The 12,767-nt window shown below is 42.3% G+C and overlaps 1 protein-coding gene across 1 annotated transcript in view; it reads left to right on the top strand.

Annotated features, from left to right (window-relative positions):
* The window catches only part of OXTR (oxytocin receptor), a 29,856-nt gene extending 21,800 nt beyond the window's left edge, over positions 1-8,056 (top strand). The window contains exon 2 of the mRNA XM_036738476.1: positions 7,809-8,056. Coding sequence (XP_036594371.1) covers positions 7,809-8,056 — 248 coding nt within the window. The remainder of the gene's footprint in view (positions 1-7,808) is intronic.
* The last annotated feature ends 4,711 nt before the right edge of the window (positions 8,057-12,767 follow it).

A 12,767-nucleotide genomic window follows, 5' to 3' on the forward strand; every position in this document is an offset into this window, starting at 1 on the left:
TGGACACCTGGAATAACACTGTGAGGGAGGGGCTGTCCCCATTTTATAAATGAAGAAACAGACCAAGAGAGAAGAAGTGACTTGTCCAGAATCACACAGTAAGTGTCTGAGGTAGGATTTGAATTCAAAGCTTCCTGACTCCAATTCCAGTTTTCTTTCTATTGTACCACCTAGCTGCCTTATAAGACTATATTGTGAATTAAGTACACTGGCAGGGAATTGCTCTGGGAGTAGGATTCAATATTTCAGAGGTTTCAGAGGTATGGGAAAGAGGCTGTCATTTGGGGCAGAGGGGAGCTATGGCATTGATAAGGAAAGAAAGGAAATGCCTGGGACAAACTTATCTGAAGAAGATTTAGGATAGGTTGGAAAGTGTTCACATACAAGCTGGGTGATCATATGCCAGTGTTGGTGTAAAGTGGACCCTGGATTCTGGACGGAGGCTGGACCAAATGACTACCAAGATCCCTTCCGATGCTCTGACTCAATGACTCTATGATCTCTCCTAGACCAGCCACTAAGGGGCAGTCTTTGATTATTAGTCAGCTTGGAGTGCTTGGGTCCTTCCCAAAAGAAAGGGGAAATTTGTCTAGAGAGGTCCCCAGCCTACTTTTTTATGTCCTCTTTGCCCACCAAAGTGTCCCTTCTTTATTTTCCATCCCTTACTCTCAGAGCACAATTCCCTTTTGTTCTCTCCCCTGCTCAAAACATTCTTTCAGGCAACATGGACTGATGGAAATGCCATCACACAGTCCCAGCTCTCACTCCTGCTAGCTGTGTGACCAGCAAGTCACCGTAACCTCTCAGTCTCAGCTTTCTAATCTGCAAAATGGGGGGGGGATATTCAACCTCTTCATCTTATAATGATTTTTCTGAGGAAAGTGCTTTATACTGTAAAGTGCTATAAAACAGGAGTTACCCAAGCCCTTGAAATAACCTGAGGTCCGTCCTTTACACCTTTGTGTGAATTAGTTTCATGCCTCCTAGAATGTACTCATGATACAAAGAAAGAGTCTGTTCTAACCTCTTAGGTCTATTAATTCAGTTCAGCTCAGGAAATATTTGTTTTACTGATTCATTGATCAATTTTGTTTCAACTATAATATCACAAAGGAATGACTGTACATTCAGTTGCACCCCCTTGTAATTTATCACTTGTCAAAAGTAAGGAAGGGGGTGGGATTTAATTTTAAAGAAATGATTTTTTATTGGTACCTTTTGTTTTCTCATCACTACTTCATTTCCAAATATGTTAGATTTTATTAACTATCCAGTAAGTTATCTCTTCTATCAAAAGGAAAAAAGGAAAAAATCAATGAAACTAACTAGATGGATGGTCTGACAGTAAATACAGTGTTGTGTGGTTTAATTTTAATCAGCCAGTACCAACATCACCCACTGTACTTAGCCTGGGTTGTGTTATTAGATAGTGTCTTCATTTACACACTAGTCACCGTGTATATTGATCTTTGGAATCTTCTTTCCTTAATCTGCATCACTTCATGCCTGCCCATTTTTTGGGGAATCTTATTTATTGGTCCTTTCAGGGCAGCAATATTCCATTACCCTTATATATCTCGTGGTTGCTTTCACCATTCCCAAGGTGTTGGACATATGATTTATTTTCAAATTTTGGCTAGTGCAAATAGAGTTTCTAGGAATATTTTTATACAAATAAGCCTTTTCTTTCTACATATATCCTCCTTATGGTATAAACCTGATACTGGAATTGTTAGGAGACAGGGTATAAATAATTTTTTAAACTTTTATAGTATAATTCCATATTACTTTCTCAAGTAATTAGACCAGTTCATAACTCTAGGAGCAGTGAATTAATGTCACTACTTTCCCACAGCTCTGCCAACAATTTCGTTTTCCATCTTTGCCAGTTTTATGGATGTGAGGTAATACTGGGCTACTTAAACATTCATTTCTCTGGTTATTACTGATTTCATTCAGTAAAAGTTTTGTAAGGACCCATTGTATTAGACAATGGAAAAATAGCAAGTTAAGTTTGACATGCTTCCTCCTTTCATAGATCTCAAAATATAGGTGAAGATTATGGCATTAGCAGAAATAATTATGACATAAGATTGACCAGCTAAGGGAAGACCGTGTAGTTCAGTGGAAAAAGCATTGGATTTGCAGATGGAAGATTGGATTGAAATCACCTTCTGTCACGTGATTAACTTTGAGCAAGTGACTTCTTCTCTATGTGTCTGTTTCCTTCTCTGTAACAGGAAGGTTTCCCTCAAAGTGCCTTTCTAGATTTACATTTATGCCGTAAGTGCAGAAAGGGGACAAAGAGCTATGTAACGTCCAAAGAGGGAAAATTAATTCCTGGCTGAGGAGATCAGGGGAGGTTTAATGGAAGGGCTTTATTTGAACCTTAGTTATTTATTTGAAATGGGCCCTGAAGGATGGGGAGGATTTCTATCAACAGGTAGGGCTGAGCGTGGGCACTGGGACATTCTATGCGTGAGGCATGATGCAAGCAAAGGCAGAGATTGGAAAGGAGATGCTCAGTAGTTCAGTTTGCTTAGGGTAGAAGGATGAAGAGTGTGGGATGAGCCAGGAAATGAAAGGCAGCATCCTCTAGGGCCTTAAATGCCTAAGCAGCTATGTGGTACAGTGGAGAGAGTGCTGGAGTAAGAAAGACCTGAGTTCAAATCCTGCCTCATACTATTATTAGCTATGGGACCCTAGGTGAATCACTCAACCTCTCTGTACCTCAGTTTTCTCACCTATGAAATGGGGATAGTAATAACATCTACCTTCCAGGGTTGTTATGAGAATGAAATGAGATCATATTTGTAAAGTGTTACATGAATCTTAAAGATTTTTGTAAATGCTAGCTACTATTAACAAGTTCAGATATCATTTGATAGTAATAGGCATCCATCAAAAAGTTTTGAACAGAGAAGGAGAAAAAAGGAACTAAAGCACTACCTATTCTGGGTAACGTAGATAGGAGTAAAGTATGTTTGAGTTGAGCTTTTTGGTTCAGATGAAGTAGGCTATGTGTCTCTGTACTGGGTATGACCATGGGCTGGCCACACCTAGAGAGGCATGTGGCCAGCTGCCAGTCAGCTGTTCCTGGCTAATTTGGGCCTTTAGTGATCAGGGACACAGACAGGCTTCAAAAAAGGACTGAATAAGGGGGAGTGTACTTGACTCAGTTCTGTTCTATACTCTAAGATAAGGCTTATCCATGATTATTCCTGTGTGAGCCCATTTTCAATCATGGAAAGGAAAGATGTTTTAACTTTTCGGGGCAGGATGTGTGTAATATTGCAAAACAAACAAGATCACCTGGGGTCACCACTTTCTCTGCCCCTTTCCCCCATCAATGTTCTCCTTCAGTGAGCTGGCTGCCCACCCCCAGCCACACTCTCCTTGGCCAGAGCTTTCCCTAAATTGTGGCCCTATCCCTCTTTCCACTCAAAGTTTATGATCCTGCAACCAATTCCTTCAGGACCCTTCTTTGTGATACAACATATTCATTTGTACTAAGGTGTTATTTTCTTTAAAAATGATCTTATCTATTGTCCTTAGAAGTGTTTGTCTGCTAACTGGAGGGTCTTGGAGACAAGATTGCAGCCCCTTGAAAGATACTGTAGTCCCCAACTGTGTTAGGAGATCTCGATCCTTTGCCTTTGCCTTTGCCATTGATTCAACGTTATTATGGAACCTTGGGTACTGGTCCCTCTATGTTATTGACTTCACTTGGTATCACAGCTTCCCACTTGAATGGCCATTTTTTATCCTTAAGCCCTCTGTTGCTAATGGTCATTGGCAAGGAGAATGAAACATAGGGCATAGGACATGTCTACACATTCAGGGTTCTGTTGTTTCTCTACCCAGCATTCCTTCTGAATTAACTCAATCAACCAACCCACAAAGATTCACTGAATATCTGCTTTGTGTCCAGTCCTGGCTGGGCATCCCTGGCCTACCCAGGTATAGAGAGTATCACAGGACATGGTGTCTGCCCTCAAGAAACTTGTACCTCAGTTGTAGAGATAAGCCTTAGGCATATTAAACATGAGAGGAAGCCTGGTATAGTACATAAATTGTTGGTAGGAAGACTTGAGTTCAAATTTCGCCTCTGATGCTTGTATGATTCTAGGTAAGTCTACTAGTCTTTCAGTAGCTCGGGCAACTCCCTAAGGCTCAAGGTTGCAGAGCCATTGCTGATCTGGGTGGGGAGAGAGACTTTCCTCACCTGGGAGCTCTTACACAGATGATATTTGTGATAGGTGAGACTGAAAGAAAAGTATCTACGTCACCAGGTTAATGAGTTCAGAGTTCTAGAGGGGCCTCAGAGGCCATCTGCTTCAATCCTCTCTGAGGCACGGGGACGACAAGTGATTTTGTCCAAGGTCACACAGCTTGTAAGCATAGGAGGTAAGATTTTAATCTATATCCTCTGACTCTACAATCAGCTTTCAGTCAAACAGTCAGTCACTCAACAAGCATTTAGTAAGCACCTGTTATGTGCCAGGCACTGTACTAGAGCTGGGGATATGAAGAAAAGCAAAAGCCAATGCCTGTTCTCAATGAGCTCCCAGTTTGATGGGGGAGACAGCATGTAGACAGCTATGTGCAAATAAGCTATATGAAAAGGTTAAACTGGAAGATAACCAACAGAGAAAAGGCACTAGCCTTGAGGGAGATCAGGAAAGGGTTGGATTTTACTTGGACTTAAAGAAGTCAGGGGAGCCAAGAGCTGGAGATGAGGAGGAAGACCATTCCAGGCATGGGGGGCAGCCAGAGGCAATGCTGACAGTTGGGAGGTGTAGTTTCTTGTTCCAGAAAAAGCCAGGTTGTATCCAGAGTTGTATGGGTGTAAGGTGTAAGAAGTGTGGGAAAGTTGACAGTGGATAGGGCAGGATAGGAAGGGCTTTGAACACCAAACAGATTTAATATTTGATGCTGGGAGTGATAGCGAACCATTGGAGTTAACTGAGTTGGGAGGGGACATAAGACATATACTTTAGGAGGTGGAGATGAAGAAGGAAGCAGTTCCAGACTTGAGGGTTAGAAAGTGAAAATGCCTACAATTGAGAGATAGAGTGTCTAGTTTGAAGAACAAACCCCAGTTGTGAGGTTCAAATGATATTTGCATATATTTGTACATATATTCATATACATATCACTTTGCAAACTTTAAAGAACCATATAATAGCTTAATTGTATTATGATGCTCTATAAAGGATTATTATGGGCAACCAGGTGGTGCGGTGGATACGGCTCTGGTCCTGGAGTCAGGAAGACCTGAATCCAAATGTGGCTTCAGATAATTAATAGTTGTATGACTCTGGGCAAGTCACTTAATGTTGTTTGCCTCAGTTCCTCATCTGTAAGAAGGAAATGGCAAACCATTACAGTATCTTTGCCAAGAAAACCCCCAAATGGGGTCATGAAGAGTCAAGTACAAAACAACTGAACAGCAACAATTGCTCAATTTTATTATAATGCTGCACAAGGGATTACTGTTAAGTCACTTAAGACAGTATCTAATTAAATACTCAATAGTGTGGCAGACACTCAGAGCTACAGGAAAACCATGATTCAAGAGAAAGAGCATTGGCTTGAAAGTCAGAACACCTGGGTTCAGTCTTCCTCTGATGCTTACTGGCTGTGTGACCTTGAGCAGGTGTCTTTATTTCTCTGGACCTTACATTTCTTATTTGTAAAATAAGTTGGACTCCTCTGAGGCCCCTTCTAGCTCAAATCCATGACTCTGAGAGTCTGGCGGAGAGACAGATCGGTGAGGATTCAGATGGTTGGCGAAAGCTTCACAAAGAAGGTTGGGATTGAGTTGGACCTTGACAGATAGGTAGGATTTGGAGAGATGGATGAGAGAAGAGAGGGAAACTGTGGAGAGGGATGGCAGCTCCCAGTGGTCTGAACAGTTTCTTTGTTAAAATGTGTAATTTTAGACATAGCCTAAGAGCTGGGAACTCTTGGGAAAGGGAAAATTCGCACAGGGACTAATGCATTGAGCCAGTTTAGCATAAATCAACTGAGTTTTCATTCAATATTCATCTTTTGTTTAACCAAATCTGTGCTGATAATCCTCTTTCTCTCTGCTTCTCCAAACAAAGTCCATCTTTTTCCATCTGCTCAATCCTTTTAGGAAATTCTCTTGCTGATCTGTGAATAGCTCTGAGGGCATCAGTGATGATGGAGGTATTTAATCAAGTGCATTTTTCTGGGAACACATGGACATTTCTATGTAGGCAGTCTCCCCGTAGGGCCATATTTGGGCCAACAGACATAGCTTCCAAGAGCTCTCTTACGTCTGAACATATGTAGGAATTCATCTCCGTCTGGGAGAAGTAGCCCTTCTGCTGCCATGTTGATTTCCCTTGATTAGGGCTGGCTGTGGGCTAAACGGTGAGAGTAACTGAGTTAGGTGCTGGTGTCCATAGCTCTTATAGGGTTCTGGTTCTTGTTGCCAGGGAAAAAAAAAACAACCAAATGACAACAGCAACAACAAATTTAATAGCCCCATCCGGTAGGCCTAACTTTAAAACCTTCTTCATACAGTCATAGATCTAGAATTAGAAGGGACCTAAGAACTTGTCTGGTTAAATCCTCTCATTTAATAGATGAGGAAACTGAGGTTCAAAGCCACGAGCCCAGGTATCTCTCTTGGACCATGGGATCACAGATGTAAAGTTGAAAGGGACCTCCGAGGAAATCTAACTTCCCCTAATTTTGAAGATGGGAAAATGGAGACACAGGGGAGGAGTTTCATGAATTTCCCAAGAAAATAATGTCAGAGGAGAGATCGGAACCCAAGTGTTATGACTCTAGAATCATTGCTTGTTGGAATGCTTTCTTGGCCAGAGTAGCTGCTGAAGACTCTTCACAAAGACTGTCTGATCTGTGGGGGTGGAGGGGGACCTCATGTTGAGAATATCATGGGTCTGAGAAGCATTGTAGCCCAACTGCAGTGGCTGGTCCAATGAGCATTTGAAGAACTAGTCTCACCCTGGGTACTAATTAATTGAAGGGTGACATTAAGCAAGTCACTTGCCTTCTCTGGGCTCTAATTTCCTTTATTATCAGATTCAGAAGTTAGATTCTCACCTTCCCATCCACCCCCACCCCAGCCTAGAATGCAGTCCTTCTTCACCTCCACGTGGTAGGATCTTTTGCTTCCTCCAAAGCTTAGCTGATGTGTCACCTTCTACTCGAGACCTTTCCTGATCTCCCCAATTGAATGCTCCCCTCCTTTAAAAGAGTAATCACTCTTCTCAAAGGCAACTATTACCTTCTAGCATGGGCAGTTGTTGCTTTTTTTAGAAACCAGAAAAGGGGAAAAGTGGATCAACAATTTCTTTTCTTTTCCTTTTCGTATTAAAATAAGCCTGGGAAGATAGAAAAGATTGTGAAAAGAATTAAATGCTTGGCTGAAGTGGTGATTCTTTCCTCCCCCTTTCCTTCCTTCCTTCGTTTTTTCTTTCCTTTTTTTAATTTTAGGGGCAATAAGGAGCCATTAAGTGTTCCTGAATGTGAGAGTGACAGGTTTATGCTTAATGATACTTAATTTAAGCTTAATTATGATTAGCTTGGCAGTGTTAGAGCCTTGCTTGGGTGCTGATGGGAGGATGCCTTGAGTGAATGGGAAAGGAGGGTGTCAAGAACAGGTGGAGGAGCACAGAAAGGGAGACAGGAAAGTGCTAGAGCTGGTGGGCTCCCCATGCGCATTTGCTTCCCTCAGACTGGCCCGGTCAGCTCTCATGTTGATTTGATGCCCTCTTAATGCTTTGATCTTACTCTCACCCTTCCTGCAGCCTCTCTGTTCATCATTGCCATGCTCCTGGCAAGCCTTAACAGCTGTTGCAACCCCTGGATCTACATGCTGTTCACAGGCCACCTCTTTCATGATTTGGTGCACCGTTTCCTCTGCTGTTCCACAAGCTACCTGAAGACCAACCCAGGGGGTGAGACCAGTGCCAGCAAAAAAAGCAACTCTTCTACCTTTGTCCTGAGCCGTAAGAGCTCCAGCCTGAAGAGCTTCACCCAGCCAGCTGGGGAGTGAAGCAGGACCCAGGCCTAGGCTTCCGAGGTCATTGGGCTTAACTTTGTGTTGGCAGGAAATTTCTGATCCATCATGGGTGTCTATGTATGAATGTATGTATATATGTATATGTATAAGTGAGCATAGCTTCTGTATGTAGATATAACTCTGGCTCATGCATTGTGGGTATATGGCACCAGAAGGATGGACCTAATGTTCAAAATGGTCATCCCCTACGGGTATTCTGTGCCGCTTCTTACCTACTGACCACTCACTCCTGTAGGCCTTCTGGCAAGATCTCTGGCCCTCCCCATGAAGTACTCATGGCTACCTTACCCTTACTGCTGATCAGAGGATGGCTTTTGTGCACCTGCATTTATTCTCCTCTGTTGAGATAGAAGGCAGCCTGGGATAGTGGAGAGAGAGCTGGTCTCAGAGGGGCCATGACAGGCTGTAGTCCTGCCTCTGACACATACTATTTGTGTGACCCTGGGCAAGTCACTTCATTCCTCAGTGACCCATGCAACTCTTCAAGACTTTATGTTGTGTGATTTCCTCCCAAGGAGTTCCCTGTACCAAGGAAAGCACAGATCTTGCTAAAAAGAAAACTCTACCAAAAGTTAATGTATGTAGGCATGGTGCATTCTCGTTTAAGGTAAACGGAGGACAGATGTAGGGCAATAGTGGCTTTCGTTGTGGGGCTACTTGCGAGCATTGTAATGAGGACTGCATTGTTGGTAGGGCATATGGGTAGAAGGAGAAGGGAAGATGAGAGGCAGAAAACCTAGGGTTTTAAGAACCATGTTAGCAGGGTTGGGAAAAAAATTCCTGACCGGATGCTGTTGTGCTGGAGAGGCAAACAGTTGCCCCTGGAGTACTGATTAACCAGGGGTTATTCATTATTGGGCTAATGTTGCAATGATCACCATATTGGACAATCTGGCACAGGCAAACAGGCCAGAAGCTTGGTAAAAAATGGCCAGCTTTGTAGAGTTGATTAAACACAAGGGAATTACCAGGGAAGCTGGGGCTGCAAATGAATTGCTGAAAGATATTAACATTCCAAACTTTTATTTGCCTAGACATTTGCATAGAGTCTCCCCATTGGTGAAAATAATGATAATTCTATATTCCATCCCTGCATATGGGATAGAGTTGATGAAGCCTTGGGAAAGGAGAATTCTTTCTTTTTCTAGCTTCCAGTTTCTGGAGAAGGACACACATGGGTCTAGACTTCCTTCAGGGAGAGATACCTGGAGGGAATGTGCAGTTCCTGTTTTGAATTTTATCATTAATCTTATTCCAAAAGCTGAAATGTTAAATATAGTTAGATTTTAAAATTATGGGGCTCAACTTTAATTCTCTGAACAATGGAAAATTCCACCAAAATGAAATGGAAAAAAACATTTATTAAGCATTAAACAATGTGCCAAGCACTGCGCTAAGACATAAATAGTAAAGGGAGACAGTCTCTGCACTAAAGAATCCCATATTCTAAAAATGGGCAACAACATATATAGCAGGGCAGATGGAAGGCCCGGGGTTCTTAGGGTGCAGCAGCAAAGTAGATGATAAGAGTGCAGAGTCTTTAGAAGGCGATGCCAGGTCATATGGAAATGGACAAGGGTCCAGAATGCATAGTGGCAGGGCAGATGGTATGGTAAATCTCAGTGGACCTTATGGAGCAATAAAAGTTCCAGTGGCCCAGCCCAGTAGGCTACTATCTTGTCAGAAGAATTAAGTTGGTGACATCTTGCTCATCCAAGGCATCTGAATAGCCAAGTTCCCAATAAACGATCGTTCAGAATGGGGTAGTAGTAGGTCTGAGTATTGGAATAAAATGGGGCTCACTTCCTCTGGGGATGGAGATGTGAGGAATTAGCATCAAGCATCTGGTGAAATGGGGTAATGGATCTCCACTGACTATTCTTAATGAGCCCTTGGGCAGTCCATTGGATTGGGGCTAGGATAGGAAGGCTGGGTTGAGGGAAGGTCCTTAGCTTCCTTCAGGATCTGCTTTTGCCAGGGCCTAGATTATAATATGTTTAGGAGTAAAAACTATTTGTGTTGGAAATTTCAGGAAATGAACATGGGAAATGAAGACTTAAGTGGCAGTTCAGATTTTTGAAAATGCTTAGAAATTTCTGTTGACTTGTGATGAAACCTTACTTGATGGTGAGAAGCCAAATCCTCCCAAATGCATACCATGGTATTCCTGTGTATTCCTAAAGGATGATATCTGTCTGATGATGTCAATTAATGTTCTTTTGTAATTTGCTTTACAGATGAGATGCTTAATAAAGGCTTTTCTCATGTGTGTTCTCTCTCTTTCTCTTTTTAATTCCCTCCCTACAAGAGAGATTATTTGTGGTGGCTTTGGTGGGGGGTGTTGAATTTTCTAAATTACTGCCTCAGTTATCCAGTTGGCTTTGGCTTTAGTGTCCCTGGGCGGGAGCTGGCTGCATTCCTATCTCTCTTCTTTAGCATGTCAGGGTCACAACATTCCTTAGAAGCCCTCTATTACTTCATAGTCCTGGCATCTTATATTGAGGGACCACACCTGCTGTTGATTACATTCTGATCCTGGGTGTGCAGAATCATCAAATGTTATTTGTGGAAGGGGCCTTAGAGAACATGTAGTCTGAGCCCCTCATTTTGAAGAGGTGGAAAGTGAGACCCAGGGAGGCAGGATTTAATTCAAAGCAACACAGTTAGTCCAAAACAGGTGTCCTGACTTTTGTTTAGTGTGCTTTCTACTGTAGACACAGTATCTCTATCTATCCCCACAGAGTTGTATGACATCACAGGACATAGTAAGGGACCTTTGAGATCTCCTGGCTCAACCTTCTTATTTTTGAAAGGGTTAAATGCAACATATGGAGCCTTAGGACATAGTTGCTTAACGTTCCAAGGTCCCTGATAAAGCCTGATATGTGTACTTAAATTCACACTGGATTTGTCTTCCAAACTTCAGATTGCCCTATTAGAACTAATGACACAAACTAATAAAACACATCATTTCAACACAACAAAGTGTCATATCATTAAGGAAATATCTGGATGATTGTTTGATGCTACTCTGTTGCCAGTATAAGCAATTTATTGAAGGTTACATGATGTGAGCATCCTTTGTAGTCTCTTGCAGGTTACCTATGTCCACATGCTCTGGAAATCTGTCTCTTCTTGTACAGTACTAAACCTTATTAAGGCTCAACAAATTCATTAAGCATCTCCTCTGTGGATGCTGGGGTTTTCCCCTAACATTTTATAGATAAGAAAAGTGAGGTTGGTAATAGGGAAGTTACTAGTTTAAGATCTCACTGCTGTGTGGTGTCAAGATTTGGAATATGTTAACTTCTGTCAGACTGGAAGGCCTCTCCAGTCCCTTCTACGTCTGTTATTCTTGTGACCTGGGTTCAGATCCTCCCACTGCTACTTATTACCAGTATATCCTTGGGCAAAAAGCTTTTCTTCACTGTGTCTGAGATTTCTTCTCATAAAACAGGTGATCGCTAAGGTCCCTTCTATCTCTAAATCCTGACCTAGAACTCAGTGAGTTAGAATCCAGATTACTTGACATCTAGCCTGATTTGTGATCTACTTGTTGTTGGTCCTTCATTCTCTAAGTGGATCAATGACATCAGAAGGTGATATCTTGACTTAGGTGTGAATTGGATGTAAAATAGTCGTCATCAGCCTCTCTCTCTCTACCTGAGTCATCAAAGTCCAGTGGCAAGACAAAAATCAAGACGACTGGCCCTGTGATTCTGTAGGTGGGGAGAGCACCTAGTGTGGGAATTCTCAGTGGCAGCATCATCTATAGCTTCATAGATAGGGCCTTTGAAATTAACGCCCCGATGTACACAGAGGTTCTGAGTGTCTTAGGGTTCCTTAACTAGTCAGTGTCAGAGGCAGCATTAAACCCAGGTTTTCCTGACTCCAACTTTGTCACTCTGTCCACTACACCATGTTGCTTTTAAAATGGCAACTTATGATCAATATAAATGTAAGAAGCTGCCAGATTGTGAGTCATTCACATACCCTCATCATAGGATTTATAGTTGAAGGGGCCATCACAGATCTTCTAATCCAATTTCCTCATTTTACATATGATGAAACTGAGGCTCAGAGAGAAGTAGTAACTTACCCAATGTTACATGATAGAAAATAAGATTACTCTTCCAGGATTCTCTCCACTTAGCCATGCTTGCTGGTTCTTCCTATTCCCTTATGCTGAAAGGGAAGAGTTTGTGAGTAGGATGAGGCATGTTGTATTGGGCTGGGTCATAGAGAGAGCTAATCTAAGGGACCTTAAACTTAGGACCTTCCTGCTATGGGTGCCACATGAAAGCCTATTGAATAAGCCATATTCCACCTACCTGAAAAGGCCAGTGGCATCTTGGGCATGGCACAGCTTCCAGGAACAAGGAGGTAAGAGGACCCTTGGTACTCTGTTCTAAGAAAATCACATCTCGATCTTTGTGTTTAGTGTTGGAAACACATTGGGAAAAGACAATAATAAACTAGAGCTCATTGGGGAGACAGTAGCCAGAATGGTAAAGGACCTTAAGCCCAAACCATTGGAGGATGGGTGAAGTAACTGAAGTTGTTTAGCCTGGAGAAGAGAAAGCTCAGAGAGAACAATGGAGGTAATCTGATACAGTGGAGAGAGTGCTAGATTTGGAATCAAGGATCTGGTTCCAAATCTCACTTCTGTCACTTGCTGCCTGTA

This window comes from Trichosurus vulpecula, chromosome 9 (assembly GCF_011100635.1).
Source record: "Trichosurus vulpecula isolate mTriVul1 chromosome 9, mTriVul1.pri, whole genome shotgun sequence".
Taxonomy (NCBI): Eukaryota; Metazoa; Chordata; class Mammalia; order Diprotodontia; family Phalangeridae; genus Trichosurus; species Trichosurus vulpecula.